This window comes from Canis lupus, chromosome 38 (assembly GCF_011100685.1).
Source record: "Canis lupus familiaris isolate Mischka breed German Shepherd chromosome 38, alternate assembly UU_Cfam_GSD_1.0, whole genome shotgun sequence".
NCBI classification, from domain to species: Eukaryota; Metazoa; Chordata; class Mammalia; order Carnivora; family Canidae; genus Canis; species Canis lupus.
Window position 1 is genome coordinate 21,930,700 of NC_049259.1, and position 18,429 is coordinate 21,949,128.

Genomic DNA, 18,429 nt, shown 5'->3' on the forward strand with positions numbered 1-18,429 from the left:
TGTGGGTAGAATTAGCCATTGAGGGAGGGAATGTGAAAAGCATGCAGGTGGGCTGTGCCCGGGCGGGCGCGGCGGTGCTTGGAACATTGCTTGAAGTGACGTGGGTGAGCGAAGCGCCGTCCGGGTCAGGGTCATGGAGAGAAAAAGGGCAAGGACAACGTGGGGCCGGGCAAGGGACCTGGGCCACGTCGGGCGGCAGGGGGCGGGCAGCCGGGTGGAGCGTGGCGGCCAGGGCTGGCGGCCACGGGCGAGAGACCAGAACAGACAAGTCGGCAGGGGGAAGCGGGGCGGGGCAGGAGGGCAGGGCCCCCGGCGTGAGCACAGCTGGTTCAGGCTCAGGCCCTGTGGCTTGAGCGCGTGCGCGAGGAAGCCGGGCGCGCGCGGCCAAAAGGGGGCGGCGCGCTGCATGGGCCGGGAATCGAACCCGGGCCTCCCGCGTGGCAGGCGAGAATTCTACCACTGAACCACCCATGCACCGGTGGCGGCGGCCACCAGACGGCTTCCCCAGCGGCGCTCGTCGTCGTCCCGGCACGGCCAGTGGTGAGCACCCGCTGCGCGGGGGCGGGCGGCGGGCCCGCGGTCTGCAAGACAGGCTCCGCGCCCGTGCAGATGCGCCGAGGGCTCGGGCTCGGGCTCGGGCTCGGGCTCGGGCCGGCGCGCGGCGCCCACGGTCCCAGCGAGGCCCCGAGGCGGACTCGGCTCACCCTGCGCCCTCTCCCTGGGGCGGGGCCGCCGCCACACTGTCCTGCCGGGAGGAGCAGCCTGGCCAAGCCTGACCCGCGCCCGATTCCCAGGCAGCGCGGGGCGTCTGTGGCCGGCGCAGCTCAGCGCGGACCTTCCCTTCCCTCCCGGCGCCCCCCCGAAGGCCCATGGGCGGATGGCTCTCCGGCCCGTGCAGTGCGCGCCGGCGGGGGCCGGCTGGGGCCCGGAGCTCGGATTGTGTGCGCTCCCGGGGTGCCGCGGGGTGGGGGGGGGGGGGGGGGGGGGGGCGCGTGTGTGCGTGTCGGCGTCGGTGTCGTCGTCGGAGATGGGGCCGCCGAGTAGCGCCCAAGCCAAGAGGCCAAAGAAAGGCGTGTGAGCTCTGCCCGCAGCTCTCCGTCGGGGCCGGCTGGGCTGCGGTGGGGGTGAGGCCGGCAGGTGCGCTTGGGCGGAGCGGCCGCCGGCTGGCTGGCTGGCGGGCGGCGCGGTGAGGGAGCGCGCTGGCGTCCTGGAGCCCCCCCCGCAGCGGCTTCCGGCGCGGAGGGGGCCCGGGGAGGCAGGGCTGCCTTGCGCTCAGGGCTCCCCGGAGCCACCACGGCGGGGTGGACCCCACCCCGCCCCCCCGGGCCAGGCCCAGCGAACGGGGCGGGGGTCCCGTCTCTGGCTGGCGCGCGGAGGGCTCGGCTGCCCGCCTGGCGGGCGTGTGGCCGTGGTGAGGCCTCCGGGTGGCCACGCCTCGTGGGCGCCCCGGGGACGGAGGGGGTGGAGACCACGGAATGAATGGGGGCCGGCGGAAAGGACAGGCCGTGGGGACCCCGCGCTCCCGGCGGGCGGGCGGGGGAGGTGTAGGGCGGGGCTGGGAGAGCGAGGAGGCGAGCGAGGCGCGCCCCTCAGTGGGAGCGTGGCCCGGCCCGCGCGGGGCTGCCGGCATTTCGGCCCGCGGCTGGCCTGCAGGGGGCGGCGGCGAAGGAAGAGGGCAAACGGAGCCCCCGGAGAGCCGTGCCGCCGACTTGCCGAGTTGCCGAGGCCCGCGGCCGCCGTGGGATGAGGAGGAGGGAGAGGCGCGGGAGGTGGCGGGGGAGGGAGGGCGCGGGGGCGCCAAGCCTGTGGCCGGGAGGGCCGAGGCGCTGCAGCTGCGTGGGTCCCGGGCCACGTGTGCCAGGGCGCCGCCCCAGCCCGCAGCCCGCACCCGCAGCCCGCAGCCCCAGCGGCGTGTAAGGCGGGACAGACAGGGCGTCGTCCAGGCCCGGGTGCGGAGAGCCCGCGTTGGGCGGGCCAAAAGGTGGGCGTGTCAGGAGTGGGATTCGAACCCACGCCTCCAGGGGAGACTGCGACCTGAACGCAGCGCCTTAGACCGCTCGGCCATCCTGACGGCGGGCCTGGGCGCGCCGCCGCTCGCCTGGCTGGGACCCGGCGCCGACCCCGGAGCTGGCTGGCGGCCGTGTGGGTGCGCGACGGACGGACGGACGGACGGACGGACGGGACTCGCGTCCCGGTCGACGAGGCCAACGGCCCGCCGACTGACTCTGCTGGCGCCGCCGCCCTCGCCGCGGTCCTCGCCGCCGCCCCCTCCCCCTTCCCGGCGCGCACCCTGCTGCCGGCGTCCGGCCCCCCGCCGCCCCCGCCGCCCCCGCCCCCGCCCCCCATCCCCGGCGCGGGGCCTCCGGCTCGCTCGCGCAGCCCTGCTTGCCGTGTCGGGCGTCTTCTCCCGCCGCCATCCCCGCGCGGCTGGGCGGGGCGGGGGCGGCGGCGGGTCCGGGGGCGCGACGCTCCGAGTCGGGCCGGGGGACTGCTGTGCGCGCTGACGCGGCGGCCGGGGGGTCGGGCCGGGTGGGCCGTGGCCCGGGGCACGTGGCGGGCGCCTGGCAGGACGGGCGCGCGGGACGTCGAGGGCCCGGGTGGGCGTGGGCAGGCAGGCAGGCCGGCGGGCGGGCGGGCGGGCGGAGAGGGGTCGGGCGCCCGGGCGGCCGCCGCCGCCGTCCTCGTTAGTATAGTGGTGAGTATCCCCCCTGTCACGCGGGAGACCGGGGTTCGATTCCCCGACGGGGAGGCGAGACACGCCCTCTTTTGGTCGCGGGCGCCGCCGCCGCGCTGCCCAAACGTACGCCGGCCCCCAGGGCCCTCCTTCCTCCTCTTCTCCTCCTTCTCCTCCTTCCTTCTCCTCCCTCGTGCCTCCGCCCGGCCCCGTGCGGCCAGAGGCGCGGGGCGACCGCGGGGGCCCGTCCTGCCCGCCGTCGACCCGACCCCCCGCACCCCCTGCCCTTCCTCGTCGGCCCTGGCGCCCTGGCGCCCTGGCGCGTGCGGGCTCGGCCCAGCCCAGCCGGGACCTCCTGACGGGAGGCTGGCCGCCACGGGCTCCTCGCTCACGCGACGGACAGCTGCCCGGCTGCCGGGCTGCCCGTGGAGGTGGCCGTGGGGGCCGGGCCGACTGTGCGGGCGGGGCGGGGCGGGGCGGGGCGGGGCGCGGGTGGCGGGAGGGAAGGGAAGGGAAGGGAAGCGCGCGCCGGGGGCAGGGGGCAAGGGGCGGGCTCCCCGGCGGGCAGCCGAGGGCCCGGGAGCCGCAGGGCGGCGAGAGCGCCCCCCAGAGGCGGGCGGCGGAGGCGGCGGGCGGTCGTGCCTGCGGAGCAGCCAGGGCTGCGTGGGGGTGGCGCGGGTGGGGCGCCGGGCGGCCGCTGGTGGCGCCCGCGACGGCGCAGAGCTGCGGCCGGCCGGCACGTCGGGGCAGGGCTGCGGCAGGCGGAGGCGGTGGCGAGAGGGCGAGGAGGCGCTGGTGCGGAGCCTGGGCCGGCGTCCGGGGGCGGCCCGGGCTGTGCAGCGTTGGTGGTATAGTGGTGAGCATAGCTGCCTTCCAAGCAGTTGACCCGGGTTCGATTCCCGGCCAACGCAGCTGGCCAACGTTTTGCGCGGCTCCAGGGCCCCGGTGCTCAGGCCCGATGGGAGCCGGGAGCCGGGCGCGACGCTGAGTGCGTGTGTGTGTGTGTGTGAGAGAGAGAGAGAGAGAGAGAGAGGAGGAGGAGGAGGCGCGCAGCGTTTTGACGGCGCGGCGGGCGGGCGGTCCGGCCAGGTGGCTCGGCGGGGCCGGCGGGCGGCTGCGCGTGGCCCGGCGGGGGCCCTGGAGGCCAAGCAGAGGCGAGTGGGCGGTAGGGAGGGAGGCGCCGGGTCCAGGGCGCACGGGCCAGGCGCGCAGCCTGACGCTCCCTGGTGGTCTAGTGGTTAGGATTCGGCGCTCTCACCGCCGCGGCCCGGGTTCGATTCCCGGTCAGGGAAGCCTTTCTTCTTCCTCTCGCAAGACCGCCGCCGCACACCCCTTTTAGCCGAAGCTCGCTCGTGCGTCTCCCTGGCCCCGAGCTGACCGAGGCTGCGCGTGCGCACGAGGCCACCCGCCCCGTCGAGCCCAAGGCTGGCTTGCCTGGCGGGCTCCGTCGGGCCGGCCCAAGCCTTTTGGCCTCGCTGGCTGGCTGGCCGGCAGGTGGGCCGACTGGAGGTCTCGGCGTCTCGCGGCCGCCTCCCCCGGACGCTCGCCTGGCTCCCCGTCTCGCTCCGCCCCAGGCCCGACAGTCCGGGACGCCGTCCGACCCCAGCCGAGGCCACCGACAGGCCGGGCGCCTCGGGCCTCCGTGGGTGCTTGGACTCTCCCCAGCACCCCTGCCGCCGGGAGAAAGGTCGTGGCGGCTCGCAGCGCCCCCCCCCCGGCCCCCCGCTGGCTCCTTGGTGAGGTGCTACTTGGCGGCGGCCGCGCTGGGGGCATGTGGGGGCGGCGGGCCGAGGCAGAGGGGCCGGGTGTGGGGAGGGTGAGCCACCTGTCTCTCTCTGAGTCGGGGGTCACTTGCTGGAGCCCCCGGTGCCTTCTCTCGGCCGTCGGCCCGGCAACCGCCAGCGATGGCGGCGCACGTGGGTGGTGGTCTTGGGCTTGGGCGGGGATGGGAGCAGAGCGCCGGCCCCCGCCGCCCCCGCCCGGGCAGGCGGTGGTTGGAAAGCGGTTGTGGGCGTGTCCCGGTGGCCGGACCACCAGGCAGTGGAGGCCAGAGAGCAGGGAGATAGATGCAGGGAGGCCAGTGGGGCTAACCCGCGGGGCCGGGCAGGTGGGAGGGGGCGGAGGCACCCGGGGGACAGACGGGGTGCCCTTGGAGGCCCGGGTCAGTCCAACTGCACGACCGCTAACCCCCGAATCCTGGGGCAGAGGGGCAGGCGTGTTCCCCGACACAGCTTCCTCCACCCACGCCCCCGGCCCGGCCCCGGCCCCAGCCCCACGTGGCCGAGCGCCACCAGCTGGATGCCGCTCGGAAGGCGTTCCCCTTGGCGCCTTAGCGCCCACCTAGGCAGGAGAGCCTGCAGCCCTGTCTCCGACCGGGTGCGGGTCTCCTGGCGGCCGCTGCTCCTGCAGGTGAACCGCAGCGCCCGGCCTCCTTCCTGCCAACGCTTGCACGCCGGCCCTCCAAGGCTTTGCTGGTGTCCAGAGACCGTCTGTCTCCGTCGGAGGCGCAGAGGCCGGCCCGCGCTCTGCGTGAGCCTTCGCGGCTCGCTGGCTGGATTGGGCCCACGGTCGGGCGGCGGTGGAGAGGAGCGCCCGTGGGCCTCCGGGTGCTTCCCGTCAGCACGGGCAGTTCCCTCAGCGCCCTCGCCTCTCCCTCTGGCTGTATGGTGGGGGGTGGGGGTGCGGGGAAGTCCGCGACGGTGGGGGATAGCGCGGGACGAGGGTGTTCTCCACTACCCGGCGCGTCGCCTCCCACGGGGGTCAGGGCACAGGCGCAAAGCGTCCCGGAAAGAGGGGAGGGCCAGGAGCGGACCGAGCCGGGCAGTGGGAGAAGGAGTACCGGGTGTGTGCGTGGAGTGAGGGCCCGGGACGTGTGGCGCCGGCGGGCACTGGCCGAGAGTGGGGCTGGCCACTGAGGCAGGGTGTCTGCGGGGGCTCGGGTGCGGCAGGGCACCCTGCCCGGCGCCTCTCCTGCACCTGTGCACCTGTGCGGGCGGGCGAGCTGTGAGGTAGGGGACGGGACACGCTGGGCGTGTGCCTGAGGAGCCTGTGGGAGACCGGGACTGCCGGCCTTGAGTGTAGGACGTGGGTGTGGGGTCCAAGGGGTCGGTGGTAGATGGAGGGTTTGAGCCTGGAGGCTGGAAGGAGCGGCACGTGGCACGTGGGGGTGGGTGGCGGTGGGGAGTGGGTCCCGGTGCCAGAGGGCTGGGAGACCCCGTGGTGGCGGTGGACGGCGGCGGGGAGAGGTGCCGGGAGGCCGCTGGGCTGCGCTGGGCTGCGCTGGGCTGCGCTGGGCTGCGCTGCAGGGTGGCCGGGCAGACGAGAGCGGGTGAGCGAGCGAGCGAGCGAGCGAGCGAGGTGCAGGGGGCGGGGGTGGCAAGCAGGCAGCTGCGCGGCGGCCGGGCGAGGCAAAGAGAGAGAGAGAGGGAGGGAGGGAGGGACCGGGTGTCGGAGCTGTTCCCACGGGGTGAGGAATTCCACCGCCCCGGAGATGACCATTCCCCGTCATCGTCATGGGGACCACCAGCCACGTCTCAGGTGTCAGGTGTCGTCCTGGGCTTGAGATTCAGGGAGGCCAAAGGGACAGACGCAACGCACGATCATCGACAAATGAGGACTGGGAAAGGAGGGCACGGGGAGGGCGGGTGACAGGGGTGGGGTCGTTCGGGCAAGAGGGGCTGGTGGGGGTGGAGGGGCCAGCGGCGCTGGTACTCGTGTTGCTGCTGCTGCCGCCGCTGCCTCCGCCGCCGCCGGTGATGGTGGTGGCGAACTTTGGCGCTGTTGGTGACGGCGTCCCCCGGGGCCCCGGTGTAACGGTGGACTCGGTGAGCGATGGGGGTCGGGGGTCCGGGAAGGCCTTCGGTGCCGCCGCCGGCGATGCCCTTGCCCGTGCGCTGGCCTCGGTCCTGCTGCTGCTGCTATCGCGGTGGTGGTGTGCTGGTGGTCCTGGGGCTTGGTGGCGACTCGGTGCTGGTGGGGTGGTGGTGAGGGAGGGTGGAGGACTTCAGGGCCGTGGGCCATGCTACCCGTGCCGGTGTGCTGATGGTGGCCTCGGTGGTGGCGGTGACCGCGGAGGACTTCAGTCTGTTGGCGATCATGCCTACGCTGGCCTGCTGGCGGTGGGGCACGTCCCGCTGCTGCTGCTGCTGCTGCTGCTGCTGCTGCTGCTGGTACAACTGCTTCTGGCATGGTGGTGGTAGTCCTGGTGCTGGTGCTGGTGCTGGTGCTGGTGTGGGGATGGTGGTCCTGGGGGTTGGTGGTGGACCAAGTGCTGCGGGGGTCGTGGAGGCCGGGCGAGGGGGGGAGGTGACCTCCGTGCCCTTGGCCGTGATGCCCATGCTGGTGCGCCGCCGTTCGTGGACCCGACGTGCTGGTGACAGCCGTGGCGGTGGCGCTGTCCCTCGAGGCTGGTGTGTGCTGGCGCCGGTGCTGGCTAGGCTGCATGGACCTGGTGCTCGCGGTGACTTTAGCAGTGGGGAGTGGCCCGTGTTTGAAGGAGACCGCGGCCAGGTGGCCATAGAGAGCATCCCGGGGCTGCCAACGGGAGGATGTCGGGCCGTGAAACGGGGCTCCCTGGCGCGCTCCAAGGAGTGGCTGAGGGCCCCTCCAGAGGAGGGGTGGCAAGATGGTTGGTGGTCGGTCGACGTGCAAAGAGAGGAGGGTTTGGGGAGTGTGGGTAGAATGAGCCATTGAGGGAGGGAATGTGAAAAGCATGCAGGTGGGCTGTGCCCGGGCGGGCGCGGGCGGTGCTTGGAAGCATTGCTTGAAGTGACGTGGGTGAGCGAAGCGCCGTCCGGGTCAGGGTCATGGAGAGAAAAAGGGCAAGGACAACGTGGGGCCGGGCAAGGGACCTGGGCCACGTCGGGCGGCAGGGGGCGGGCAGCCGGGTGGAGCGTGGCGGCCAGGGCTGGCGGCCACGGGCGAGAGACCAGAACAGACAAGTCGGCAGGGGGAAGCGGGGCGGGGCAGGAGGGCAGGGCCCCCGGCGTGAGCACAGCTGGTTCAGGCTCAGGCCCTGTGGCTTGAGCGCGTGCGCGAGGAAGCCGGGCGCGCGCGGCCAAAAGGGGGCGGCGCGCTGCATGGGCCGGGAATCGAACCCGGGCCTCCCGCGTGGCAGGCGAGAATTCTACCACTGAACCACCCATGCACCGGTGGCGGCGGCCACCAGACGGCTTCCCCAGCGGCGCTCGTCGTCGTCCCGGCACGGCCAGTGGTGAGCACCCGCTGCGCGGGGGCGGGCGGCGGGCCCGCGGTCTGCAAGACAGGCTCCGCGCCCGTGCAGATGCGCCGAGGGCTCGGGCTCGGGCTCGGGCTCGGGCTCGGGCCGGCGCGCGGCGCCCACGGTCCCAGCGAGGCCCCGAGGCGGACTCGGCTCACCCTGCGCCCTCTCCCTGGGGCGGGGCCGCCGCCAGACACTGTCCTGCCGGGAGGAGCAGCCTGGCCAAGCCTGACCCGCGCCCGATTCCCAGGCAGCGCGGGGCGTCTGTGGCCGGCGCAGCTCAGCGCGGACCTTCCCTTCCCTCCCGGCGCCCCCCCGAAGGCCCATGGGCGGATGGCTCTCCGGCCCGTGCAGTGCGCGCCGGCGGGGGCCGGCTGGGGCCCGGAGCTCGGATTGTGTGCGCTCCCGGGGTGCCGCGGGGTGGGGGGGGGGGGGAGGTGGGTGCGCGTGTGTGCGTGTCGGCGTCGGTGTCGTCGTCGGAGATGGGGGCCGCCGAGTAGCGCCCAAGCCAAGAGGCCAAAGAAAGGCGTGTGAGCTCTGCCCGCAGCTCTCCGTCGGGGCCGGCTGGGCTGCGGTGGGGGTGAGGCCGGCAGGTGCGCTTGGGCGGAGCGGCCGCCGGCTGGCTGGCTGGCGGGCGGCGCGGTGAGGGAGCGCGCTGGCGTCCTGGAGCCCCGGCCCCGCAGCGGCTTCCGGCGCGGAGGGGGCCCGGGGAGGCAGGGCTGCCTTGCGCTCAGGGCTCCCCGGAGCCACCACGGCGGGGTGGACCCCACCCCGCCCCCCCGGGCCAGGCCCAGCGAACGGGGCGGGGGTCCCGTCTCTGGCTGGCGCGCGGAGGGCTCGGCTGCCCGCCTGGCGGGCGTGTGGCCGTGGTGAGGCCTCCGGGTGGCCACGCCTCGTGGGCGCCCCGGGGACGGAGGGGGTGGAGACCACGGAATGAATGGGGGCCGGCGGAAAGGACAGGCCGTGGGGACCCCGCGCTCCCGGCGGGCGGGCGGGGGGAGGTGTAGGGCGGGGCTGGGAGAGCGAGGAGGCGAGCGAGGCGCGCCCCTCAGTGGGAGCGTGGCCCGGCCCGCGCGGGGCTGCCGGCATTTCGGCCCGCGGCTGGCCTGCAGGGGGCGGCGGCGGGAAGGAAGAGGGCAAACGGAGCCCCCGGAGAGCCGTGCCGCCGACTTGCCGAGTTGCCGAGGCCCGCGGCCGCCGTGGGATGAGGAGGAGGGAGAGGCGCGGGAGGTGGCGGGGGAGGGAGGGCGCGGGGGCGCCAAGCCTGTGGCCGGGAGGGCCGAGGCGCTGCAGCTGCGTGGGTCCCGGGCCACGTGTGCCAGGGCGCCGCCAGCCCGCAGCCCGCAGCCCGCAGCCCGCAGCCCGCAGCGGCGTGTAAGGCGGGACAGACAGGGCGTCGTCCAGGCCCGGGTGCGGAGAGCCCGCGTTGGGCGGGCCAAAAGGTGGGCGTGTCAGGAGTGGGATTCGAACCCACGCCTCCAGGGGAGACTGCGACCTGAACGCAGCGCCTTAGACCGCTCGGCCATCCTGACGGCGGGCCTGGGCGCGCCGCCGCTCGCCTGGCTGCGACCCGGCGCCGACCCCGGAGCTGGCTGGCGGCCGTGTGGGTGCGCGACGGACGGACGGACGGACGGACGGACGGGACTCGCGTCCCGGTCGACGAGGCCAACGGCCCGCCGACGGACTCTGCTGGCGCCGCCGCCCTCGCCGCGGTCCTCGCCGCCGCCCCCTCCCCCTTCCCGGGGCGCGCACCCTGCTGCCGGCGTCCGGCCCCCCGCCGCCCCCGCCGCCCGCGCCGCCCCCGCCGCCCGCCGCGGCCCATCCCCGGCGCGGGGCCTCCGGCTCGCTCGCGCAGCCCTGCTTGCCGTGTCGGGCGTCTTCTCCCGCCGCCATCCCCGCGCGGCTGGGCGGGGGCGGGGGCGGCGGCGGGTCCGGGGGCGCGACGCTCCGAGTCGGGCCGGGGGACTGCTGTGCGCGCTGACGCGGCGGCCGGGGGGTCGGGCCGGGTGGGCCGTGGCCCGGGGCACGTGGCGGGCGCCTGGCAGGACGGGCGCGCGGGACGTCGAGGGCCCGGGTGGGCGTGGGCAGGCAGGCAGGCCGGCGGGCGGGCGGGCGGGCGGAGAGGGGTCGGGCGCCCGGGCGGCCGCCGCCGCCGTCCTCGTTAGTATAGTGGTGAGTATCCCCGCCTGTCACGCGGGAGACCGGGGTTCGATTCCCCGACGGGGAGGCGAGACACGCCCTCTTTTGGTCGCGGGCGCCGCCGCCGCGCTGCCCAAACGTACGCCGGCCCCCAGGGCCCTCCTTGTCCTCCTTCTCCTCCTTCTCCTCCTTGTCCTGCTTCTCCTCCCTCGTGCCTCCGCCCGGCCCCGTGCGGCCAGAGGCGCGGGGCGACCGCGGGGGCCCGTCCTGCCCGCCGTCGACCCGACCCCCCGCACCCCCTGCCCTTCCTCGTCGGCCCTGGCGCCCTGGCGCCCTGGCGCGTGCGGGCTCGGCCCAGCCCAGCCGGGACCTCCTGACGGGAGGCTGGCCGCCACGGGCTCCTCGCTCACGCGACGGACAGCTGCCCGGCTGCCGGGCTGCCCGTGGAGGTGGCCGTGGGGGCCGGGCCGACTGTGCGGGCGGGGCGGGGCGGGGCGGGGCGGGGCGCGGGTGGCGGGAGGGAAGGGAAGGGAAGGGAAGCGCGCGCCGGGGGCAGGGGGCAAGGGGCGGGGCTCCCCGGCGGGCAGCCGAGGGCCCGGGAGCCGCAGGGCGGCGAGAGCGCCCCCCAGAGGCGGGCGGCGGAGGCGGCGGGCGGTCGTGCCTGCGGAGCAGCCAGGGCTGCGTGGGGGTGGCGCGGGTGGGGCGCCGGGCGGCCGCTGGTGGCGCCCGCGACGGCGCAGAGCTGCGGCCGGCCGGCACGTCGGGGCAGGGCTGCGGCAGGCGGCGGAGGCGGTGGCGAGAGGGCGAGGAGGCGCTGGTGCGGAGCCTGGGCCGGCGTCCGGGGGCGGCCCGGGCTGTGCAGCGTTGGTGGTATAGTGGTGAGCATAGCTGCCTTCCAAGCAGTTGACCCGGGTTCGATTCCCGGCCAACGCAGCTGGCCAACGTTTTGCGCGGCTCCAGGGCCCCGGTGCTCAGGCCCGATGGGAGCCGGGAGCCGGGCGCGACGCTGAGTGCGTGTGTGTGTGTGTGTGTGAGAGAGAGAGAGAGAGAGAGAGAGAGGAGGAGGAGGAGGAGGCGCGCAGCGTTTTGACGGCGCGGCGGGCGGGCGGTCCGGCCAGGTGGCTCGGCGGGGCCGGCGGGCGGCTGCGCGTGGCCCGGCGGGGGCCCTGGAGGCCAAGCAGAGGCGAGTGGGCGGTAGGGAGGGAGGCGCCGGGTCCAGGGCGCACGGGCCAGGCGCGCAGCCTGACGCTCCCTGGTGGTCTAGTGGTTAGGATTCGGCGCTCTCACCGCCGCGGCCCGGGTTCGATTCCCGGTCAGGGAAGCCTTTCTTCTTCCTCTCGCAAGACCGCCGCCGCACACCCCTTTTAGCCCAAGCTCGCTCGTGCGTCTCCCTGGCCCCGAACTGACCGAGGCTGCGCGTGCGCAGTTGGTTTATATTTGGAAGGCTATTTGGGGCTGCTGTGCACCTCCGCCAGGATATACTCCCCCTTTCTCTCACCCCTTATGCCAGTTTCCTGTGCGAGTGCTTCTCCAGCCAAATCACACACCGTCCTTTTGTGAAGTCTGCATTCCATTCAGATGTGTATTCTATTACCAGTATGTAACACGTCCATATACTAGGTTTGTCTTTCCCTCCCTTCCGTGTTCTGTCCTATCTTTGACGACCTTTTGGAAGGCTACTCCCTTTGGAAGAATGCTTTTTTTTCCGTATTTCACTCTACTTGTTATTTTTGTGGCCGTGCTGGCAGGAATCAAAAATTCCTGTTTTTTTAGGTGATCCTGCAGAACACTCCCCGACTGCTTAGGCATTTAGCCTCTTGTTGTGGGAATGTCCACTCTCATAGTAATACCTATCTATATTCTGAAATTAATGGGTTTCTTTAGTATAGGATGTTGATCATAAGACCCTGGTAAGAAAATGTAAAGAGAATCCAAACTCTTTTGGCCCGTGCCCAGTGGTCTGCTGTTACCCCTGTGCGTGTAACTAATTTGGTCTGTGATTTTTTTTTTTTTTTTATGAAAACCTTTGATTCAACCCCAAAGGTGTCCAGGAGGAATCAATGTGTTTCAGTGTTACCTGCTTCAATGTCTAGCATAGAAACTCCGTGCTACTATGTTCTGTTTTATGAAGACGACTTTGATCAGGTTTTAGAAGCAGGATGAACTACCTTGTTTACATTTAGCAAACTCTCCATATTAAGTGTACCAGTATTGGTGTTTTTCTGAGTTTAAGCATGTGTAATGGACGATCTGGGCTTCTTTAGCCAGGCGTCTCCGAATGGCAGCATCTACCAGTGGAAATGCCAGAAGTTTTGGTAAAATGCAAATGCCCTTGCTGTTAAAAAAAATCCTGAAAAGTTAATGTTCTTACAATGTCATAGAACCGGTCAAATTACTTTTATTACTAAAAGTTATTTCCCTGATTTAGAGTAACTTGCAGTTTGTTTTCACATTTCAGTGTAAAAATGTATGGTTATACTCATAAATTAGTAATTCTCTATGGAGTTCCAGAGCCCCTTTGGCGATGGTTTTGAATCACTATGAAGGGAGTACTGGTAGGTGTTCAATCTACCCTGTATCTCAGGTCTCCAGATGCTGTTTTGCCTCCCCACGGAATATTTAGGACTGCTCGAGAGTCACATTCAGGAGGAACTTTGGACATCACTGTCGTTTTTAAGTTAAGTATTTTAATAAATGCTGGAACAGCTGGGTTTAAAATTCACAAAGAGGTAATGTGACTGATATTCCTAAAAGCTTAGGGAAAGAAGAACATCAGGGTGGTTTCCCAACCTGGGATGTTAGTTCAAATCAGCCGCAAGCTGTTTCCCCAGCACTCCCCCTCCCTGTGCCGGTTCCTCTCCCTCCCACCATTCTCAAGTTCCTCCGGTGCTGAATTTGGTCTCCTTCTGTGCAGGTCTCAACTTTGGGAGAAAGAAGCAGCCACTGCCTGCTGGTGCCAAGAAATTGGGAAGAAAAGAAGCAAGGACCCTAGTGTCGCACAACTGGGGTGGTTTAATGATCTGGCTTTTAGAACCACGCAACTGGGATCTACTTGCAATCTCAAGGTGAAAAAAAAAAAAAGGAGTCTCACAGGTAATACTAGTGTCTCATTAATAATCTATAAATACGACCTGCAAGAGCAGGCAGAAAGGCGTAGTCTCTGTGGCGCAATCGGTTAGCGCGTTCGGCTGTTAACCGAAAGGTTGGTGGTTCGATCCCACCCAGGGACGACTGAAGTTTCAGTTTTCCTTTTTTTCCTATTAAACATCAAAGTTCCACTTCTAATCCAATATTCTACGAATCAGTTAGTAAAAGAACATCTAGTAAGATGTTCTCTAGTAAGAGATATTCCCCAGGTCCTGCATCCCATGAGATCAGGAGCTATCTACGGCCAAACTAGAGACACGGTACTTCTTTTCCTTCTGGAAGCTAAACCTTTCATAGCTGTATTTCTGCAGAATTCCATAGCCAGTGGGCCTCTGCAAATGAGTGGTGCTAATACTAAAATCGGTTAAGGCTCTTTCACATCTGTTTATTCTTGCAGCGAATGCTAAGCTCCTGGAGAAATTCAATGATCCCTGGACAAGTTTAAAAGGGATTGAAGTTTAGCATTTCATGCATTGATGTGCTCTAATTTGTCCTACTACCTACTCATAGTTGGGCACTGCCCTTATACATAGGGCTACAGTGAAGGTCCTAGAAATAATCTTTTAAGGGCTTTGCCTGTGACTCCCAACTCTTTTCCTTTCGTATTACACTCTTTTGGTGATCCTGTCAACTTTCAAATTTGTGTCTCCAGAACTTCTCCGAATTCTAAACCCAGCCACGCGTCCACCTGCCTGCCTCATGACCCCTTCCTTAGGGTCATCCTCTTCCTAACTGAGTCCAACTTCTCCCCAGTCCCTAGGCAGGAGTCTTTTCCAGGATTTCCACTCCTAGGGAATTGATGGCAGTGCCATCACCTTTAGGGAAAACAAGCCAGATAGCAACGAGACTTCCTTGACTTCGCCCAGCAAATCCATGGGTCATCAGGTTCTTGCTATTTTAACTTCTTTGCCTTCCCTTCCACTGCCAGTTTCCTTGGGAAGTGGACCCAGCTCAGCCTGAAAAGTCCTGGTTTAGTATGAGGTACGTGTTGCCAGAACTCGGGTTTTGGTTTGTTCCCACTCGAGGGAACTGCAGGGAGCTGGACTCCACTTCAGCTTTTAGAAGAACAAAATCCTGCCTTGTCCCTAGTCTCTGCCTATGTACCTGTTATTCATCTACTTGTTTATGCACACACGCGTTCATTCATCAAACATATGTTGACAACTGTCATGTGCCGGGCACTCTGCAAGGACCTGCAAATAAAATGATGAGCAGAAAACAGATACAGTTATCATATTTATTCAGTTCATAAACTGCTTTCTATAAGGCCTGACGACAAGAACTGTGTGATCCAGTTGTGCTCTCTGGGAGAATTTCTAGTACAAAGGGGGCTCCCTGGTCCCTGATTCTTTCTCCTGCCGTTTACAAAGCTAGGGAGGCTAGAGAGCTATGCCATCCACTTGCCCTGTATTGGCTGAAGGGAATTGGCTTGGGGGATCATCCAAACCTGTTGTGCTGCTGGTTTTCAGGCTCAGGAGAGTAGAGCAGGGCCTTTGGCTGCATAGAGTCAAGCTCCCCAAAGTGCTGCAGTTACCTTGGTGCTTGGCCACAAGTCATTCAATAGGAACTGCCAGTCCATGACTCTACCCGATGTTTCTAGTGTCATGAGTTAGACTTTCTGCTCTCAGGTTGAAGCTTGGTGGTTCACAGTACCAAGTGGTTCACCCAGATTGCTGTCCTTTGAGCCACAAGCTTCGTTCCTTTGCCCCCAGAACTCCCGTGTTCTCCATTCTTTCGTAAGCTCCTTATCTCCTTTCTGAATAATTTCTGGTATACGTGAGGCTCCTTGGGCAGTTTCTTTCTGTCTGTCTGTCTTTTTTTTTTTTTTTTCCTTTTTTTTAAATCTTAAGCAGCCTCCATGCCCAACGTGGAGCCCAATGATGCGGAGCTCCAACTTATGACCCTGAGATCATGATCTGAGCTGAAATCATGAGTCAGATGCTCAACCAAATAAGCTTGAACAGTTTCTTCTTGGACAAAAGACTTTTGTTGCTCGCTTCGGCAGCACCTATACTAAAACTGCTCAAAAGACTTTTGAGTAAGAAATGCCTGGGTGACTCAGTGATTGAATGTCTGCCTTCAGCTTGGGGCGGGATCCTGGGATCCCGGAGTTCCAGAATCAAGTTCTACATCGGGCTCCCTGCAGGGAGCCCGCTTCTCCCTCTGCCTGTGTCTCTGCCTCTCTCCTCTCTCTCTCTCTCTCTCTCTCTCTCTTTCTCGGTGTCTCTCGTGAATAAATAAAATCTTTTTTTTTTTTTTAAATGTAAAACTCAGTAACAGAAAAATATAGGAATCTCAAAGGGCTTTGTTGGGGTGGAAGGCAGACAGGATATTGTGAATATTCTGGAAAGCGAATCCAACAACCCAAGGTCTGCTGTATAGCAAGTTAATGGTCATCTATTGTCATCTAGGAATCTGCATTGCTAATGACTTAAGACTTTGTCACAGAGGGGAGAAATTTAAAGACTCAGAAAGTCTCCTTAAAAGAAAATGGTGTGATCACTTCCCTACATTTTCAATTTATGGCACAGGTTAAAATGAAGAGACTTCAGTGAAACTCCAAAAAGTGTATACAAAATTGTTCCACCTTCTTTTTAACAGTTTATTGTTTAACATACAACAACCTGCCCATATTTAAAATAGACAGTATGATGTTTTGACATAGGTACACACTAGTGAAGCCATCATTGTAATCGAAATAATGAATATATCCTTCATCCCCAGAAGTTTCCTTATAGCTTTCGATAAGGCTTCCCTTCTGACCCTCACTAAGTCATGCCCCCACTGACCTGTGCATCTTGAGCAAATACTAATCTGCTCATGGTCACTGTAGATTAGTTGGCATTTTCCTTTTTTTTTTCTTTTTCCTTTTTTTGAACATTTATATCCATTTATTTGGGATAGCTGGCATTTTCTAGAGTTTTACGTAAATGGAGCCATATAGTAAGTCCTCTTTTGTTTGGCACCCTGAGACTTTTTAAACTTTCATCATTCTAGCACATGGGTAGTGTTATGTTCATACCCACTAGGATGGCTATCATTTTAAAAATAACAACAAAAGAAAATAAAAAGTGTGAGCAGGAAGGAGAAATTAGAACCACCAAGCATTGCTGGTGAGAATGTACATGACCCAGCAATTTCACTACAAGGTATGTGCCCAAAATAGTTAAAACCAGATACTCAAAACTAGTCCTTGCCCACGAATGTTCAGAGCTGCACTGTTCACAGCAGTCGGAAGGTGGAAACAACCCAAATGTCCATCAGTGGATGAATACATTAACAGCATGTGGCACATACATAGGGTGCAATATTATTCAGCCATAAAAAGAAATGAAGTACTGATCCATGCCACAGCTTGGATGAACTCAACAGTACACTAAGTGAAAGAAGCCAGAGACAAATCACATAGTGTGTGATTCCATGCATACGAAATATCTAGAGTTAGTTATCTCCAGAGGAACAGAAAGCAAGCTGATGGCTTCTAGGAGCTGGGAGGAGTGTGTATGAAGGATCGCTTCATGGATGCAGGGCTTTATTTTGGGATGCTGAACATGTTTTGGAACTAGACAGTTAAGGTAGTCACACAGCTTTAAGAATGTACTAAATGCCACTGAATTGTTCACTTTAAAATAGCTAAACTTAAAAAAAATAAAATAAATAAATAAATAAATAAATAAAATAGCTAAACTTAGGGATGCCTGGGTGGCTCAGTGGTTGAGCATCTGCCTTCGGCTCAGGGCGTGACCCTGGAGTCCTGGAATCGAGTCCCGCATCGGGCTCCCTGCATGGAGCCTGCTTCTCTCTCTATGTCTCTGCCTCTGTGTATGTGTATCTCTCATGAATAAATAAATAAATAAAATCTTTTTTAAAAATAATAAAAATAAAATAGCTAAACTTATATGCATAAGTTTAAATTTTAAAAAGATAACTCAGCATGGTCCCTGAAGTCCAGTGGTCCGCAGGTTTGATCATAAGTCAGTATATTGGTGGTTCAAGTCCCCCAGGGGAGGTGTGTTGCTAACCTACTCTTCCCCAGCCCTCCTGCTTCTCTGCCAGAAGGGACTTTTTCCTTCTTAATTCATCCCTGTTTTGTGACCAGATGAGGCATCTTTGCTTTATACCCAGTGAGGGCAAAAGCTCTGAAAAAACAATTACCCTAAACTGAAGCCTACCTAACCAAGGCGGCTTTCTCTTCTGTGTGCTTCATATAAGGAGCCGCCTTCTGGGACATTTAATTTTGTGTGTCAACTTGACTGGGTTGTGGGGTGCCCAGATATTTGGTCAAACATGATTTGGAACGTTGCTGTGAGGATGTTTTTGGCTGGGATGAACATTTAAATCAATAGATTGAATAAAGTATATTGCCCTCCCTAACGTGGGTGGGCCTCGCTCAATCAGGTGGTGGCTGGAAGAGACTAAAAATACCACCTGCTCTCTCTCCAGTAAGAGAGAACTATCTGCTGGGTTGCCTTTGAGCAGGGACATCGGGTTCTTCCTGCTTTGGGGCTTTTCCTAGGTCTCCAGCCTGCTGGCCTTGATCTTTGGGCTTGAAATGCAGTAGCAACTCCCGTGGTGCTCAGGCCTTCAGGCTCCAACTGGAACCAAGCCATCAAACCGTCATCCCTCCTGGGTCTCCAGCTTGCCAACCCACTCTGCAGCTTGGGACTCCATAATCACGTGGTCTGCAGAGACAGCTACAGGTGTACAGTATGTCTTCTATTGGTTCCGTTTCTCTGGAGAGCTCTAAGACCCGTCCCACGCGGGTCCCCTCTTCTCCTTCCTCGCATTAAGTCCTAGCAGAAAATCTGAGGGCTCTTCAGATTACAGGAAACGGAAACAGCCTCATCATTTTTTTTTTTAATTGGAAACATGCTACTGAATGCAATTTTAAGGAGAAAATGCATACCTGTTAGCCTACTACCTTCAATCCATGTGGGAGCTGCTGCTAGGGCTGCTGAGGTGAAAACACTCCCCAGAGGACTTGTCCATCCTAGAGGGAAAGCCATGGAGGTTAGTACGGGAAAACTGTATGCTTAAGGAATATGCTGGGTAGGAAAAGTTCCAAGCTCATTCCCAAGGGTGCTGTGATTCAACTAGGGGTGGGGTCTGGGGAAAGGTTCCTGGTGGGTGGGATGGAGGAAGATGACTCAGTTTGGGAGAGCATGACCTTGGCTCCAAGGTGTGGGGCGAGGGCCTCTATACAGGAGTGGGCCTGGAAGCTCGGAGAAGTAGGAGCGCCTGGTATTTGTAG

The 18,429-nt window shown here is 63.7% G+C and overlaps 2 protein-coding genes and 10 non-coding genes across 12 annotated transcripts; 6 read left to right on the forward strand and 6 right to left on the reverse strand.

Moving 5' to 3' along the window:
* Window positions 1–403: 403 nt before the first annotated feature.
* TRNAG-GCC lies at window positions 404–474 on the reverse strand. Its single transcript has one exon. It is a non-coding gene; the product is annotated as a tRNA-Gly (tRNA).
* On the reverse strand, window positions 454–3,538 carry LOC119877951 (basic proline-rich protein-like). Its single transcript, XM_038586457.1, has 6 exons — window positions 3,218–3,538; window positions 2,953–3,093; window positions 2,099–2,790; window positions 1,889–2,034; window positions 1,266–1,647; window positions 454–1,207 (listed from the first exon to the last, which is right to left on the reverse strand). Exons 1-6 carry the CDS (start codon window positions 3,536–3,538, stop codon window positions 454–456), a joined length of 2,436 nt encoding a protein of 811 aa, XP_038442385.1.
* Window positions 1,989–2,071, reverse strand: TRNAL-CAG. Its single transcript has one exon. It is a non-coding gene; the product is annotated as a tRNA-Leu (tRNA).
* TRNAG-UCC lies at window positions 3,514–3,585 on the forward strand. Its single transcript has one exon. It is a non-coding gene; the product is annotated as a tRNA-Gly (tRNA).
* Window positions 3,586–3,894: 309 nt separating this feature from the next.
* TRNAE-CUC lies at window positions 3,895–3,966 on the forward strand. Its single transcript has one exon. It is a non-coding gene; the product is annotated as a tRNA-Glu (tRNA).
* Window positions 3,967–7,681: 3,715 nt separating this feature from the next.
* On the reverse strand, window positions 7,682–10,917 carry LOC119877952 (basic proline-rich protein-like). Its single transcript, XM_038586458.1, has 3 exons — window positions 10,579–10,917; window positions 9,744–10,502; window positions 7,682–8,998 (listed from the first exon to the last, which is right to left on the reverse strand). Exons 1-3 carry the CDS (start codon window positions 10,915–10,917, stop codon window positions 7,682–7,684), a joined length of 2,415 nt encoding a protein of 804 aa, XP_038442386.1.
* Window positions 7,750–7,820, reverse strand: TRNAG-GCC. The gene has a single exon. It is a non-coding gene; the product is annotated as a tRNA-Gly (tRNA).
* On the reverse strand, window positions 9,342–9,424 carry TRNAL-CAG. The gene has a single exon. It is a non-coding gene; the product is annotated as a tRNA-Leu (tRNA).
* Window positions 10,048–10,119, forward strand: TRNAD-GUC. Its single transcript has one exon. It is a non-coding gene; the product is annotated as a tRNA-Asp (tRNA).
* On the forward strand, window positions 10,893–10,964 carry TRNAG-UCC. The gene has a single exon. It is a non-coding gene; the product is annotated as a tRNA-Gly (tRNA).
* Window positions 10,965–11,280: 316 nt separating this feature from the next.
* TRNAE-CUC lies at window positions 11,281–11,352 on the forward strand. Its single transcript has one exon. It is a non-coding gene; the product is annotated as a tRNA-Glu (tRNA).
* Window positions 11,353–13,187: 1,835 nt separating this feature from the next.
* Window positions 13,188–13,261, forward strand: TRNAN-GUU. The gene has a single exon. It is a non-coding gene; the product is annotated as a tRNA-Asn (tRNA).
* Window positions 13,262–18,429: the final 5,168 nt, after the last annotated feature.

Excerpts from the sequence above, each read along its gene's own strand:
- LOC119877951 (XM_038586457.1), bottom strand. The coding sequence starts at position 3,538 with ATGCTCACCACTATACCACCAACGCTGCACAGCCCGGGCCGCCCCCGG. Across the intron at positions 2,035-2,098 it reads CGGCGCCGGGTCCCAGCCAG|GTCGCAGTCTCCCCTGGAGG; the intron begins GCGAGCGGCGGC and ends CGCTGCGTTCAG. Across the intron at positions 1,208-1,265 it reads CGGGGAGCCCTGAGCGCAAG|GACGCCAGCGCGCTCCCTCA; the intron begins GCAGCCCTGCCT and ends GGGGGGCTCCAG.
- LOC119877952 (XM_038586458.1), bottom strand. The coding sequence starts at position 10,917 with ATGCTCACCACTATACCACCAACGCTGCACAGCCCGGGCCGCCCCCGG. Across the intron at positions 10,503-10,578 it reads CCCCTTGCCCCCTGCCCCCG|TCGGCCCGGCCCCCACGGCC; the intron begins GCGCGCGCTTCC and ends CCGCCCGCACAG. Across the intron at positions 8,999-9,743 it reads GACACGGCAAGCAGGGCTGC|GCCAGCCGCGGGCCGAAATG; the intron begins GCGAGCGAGCCG and ends CGCCCCCTGCAG.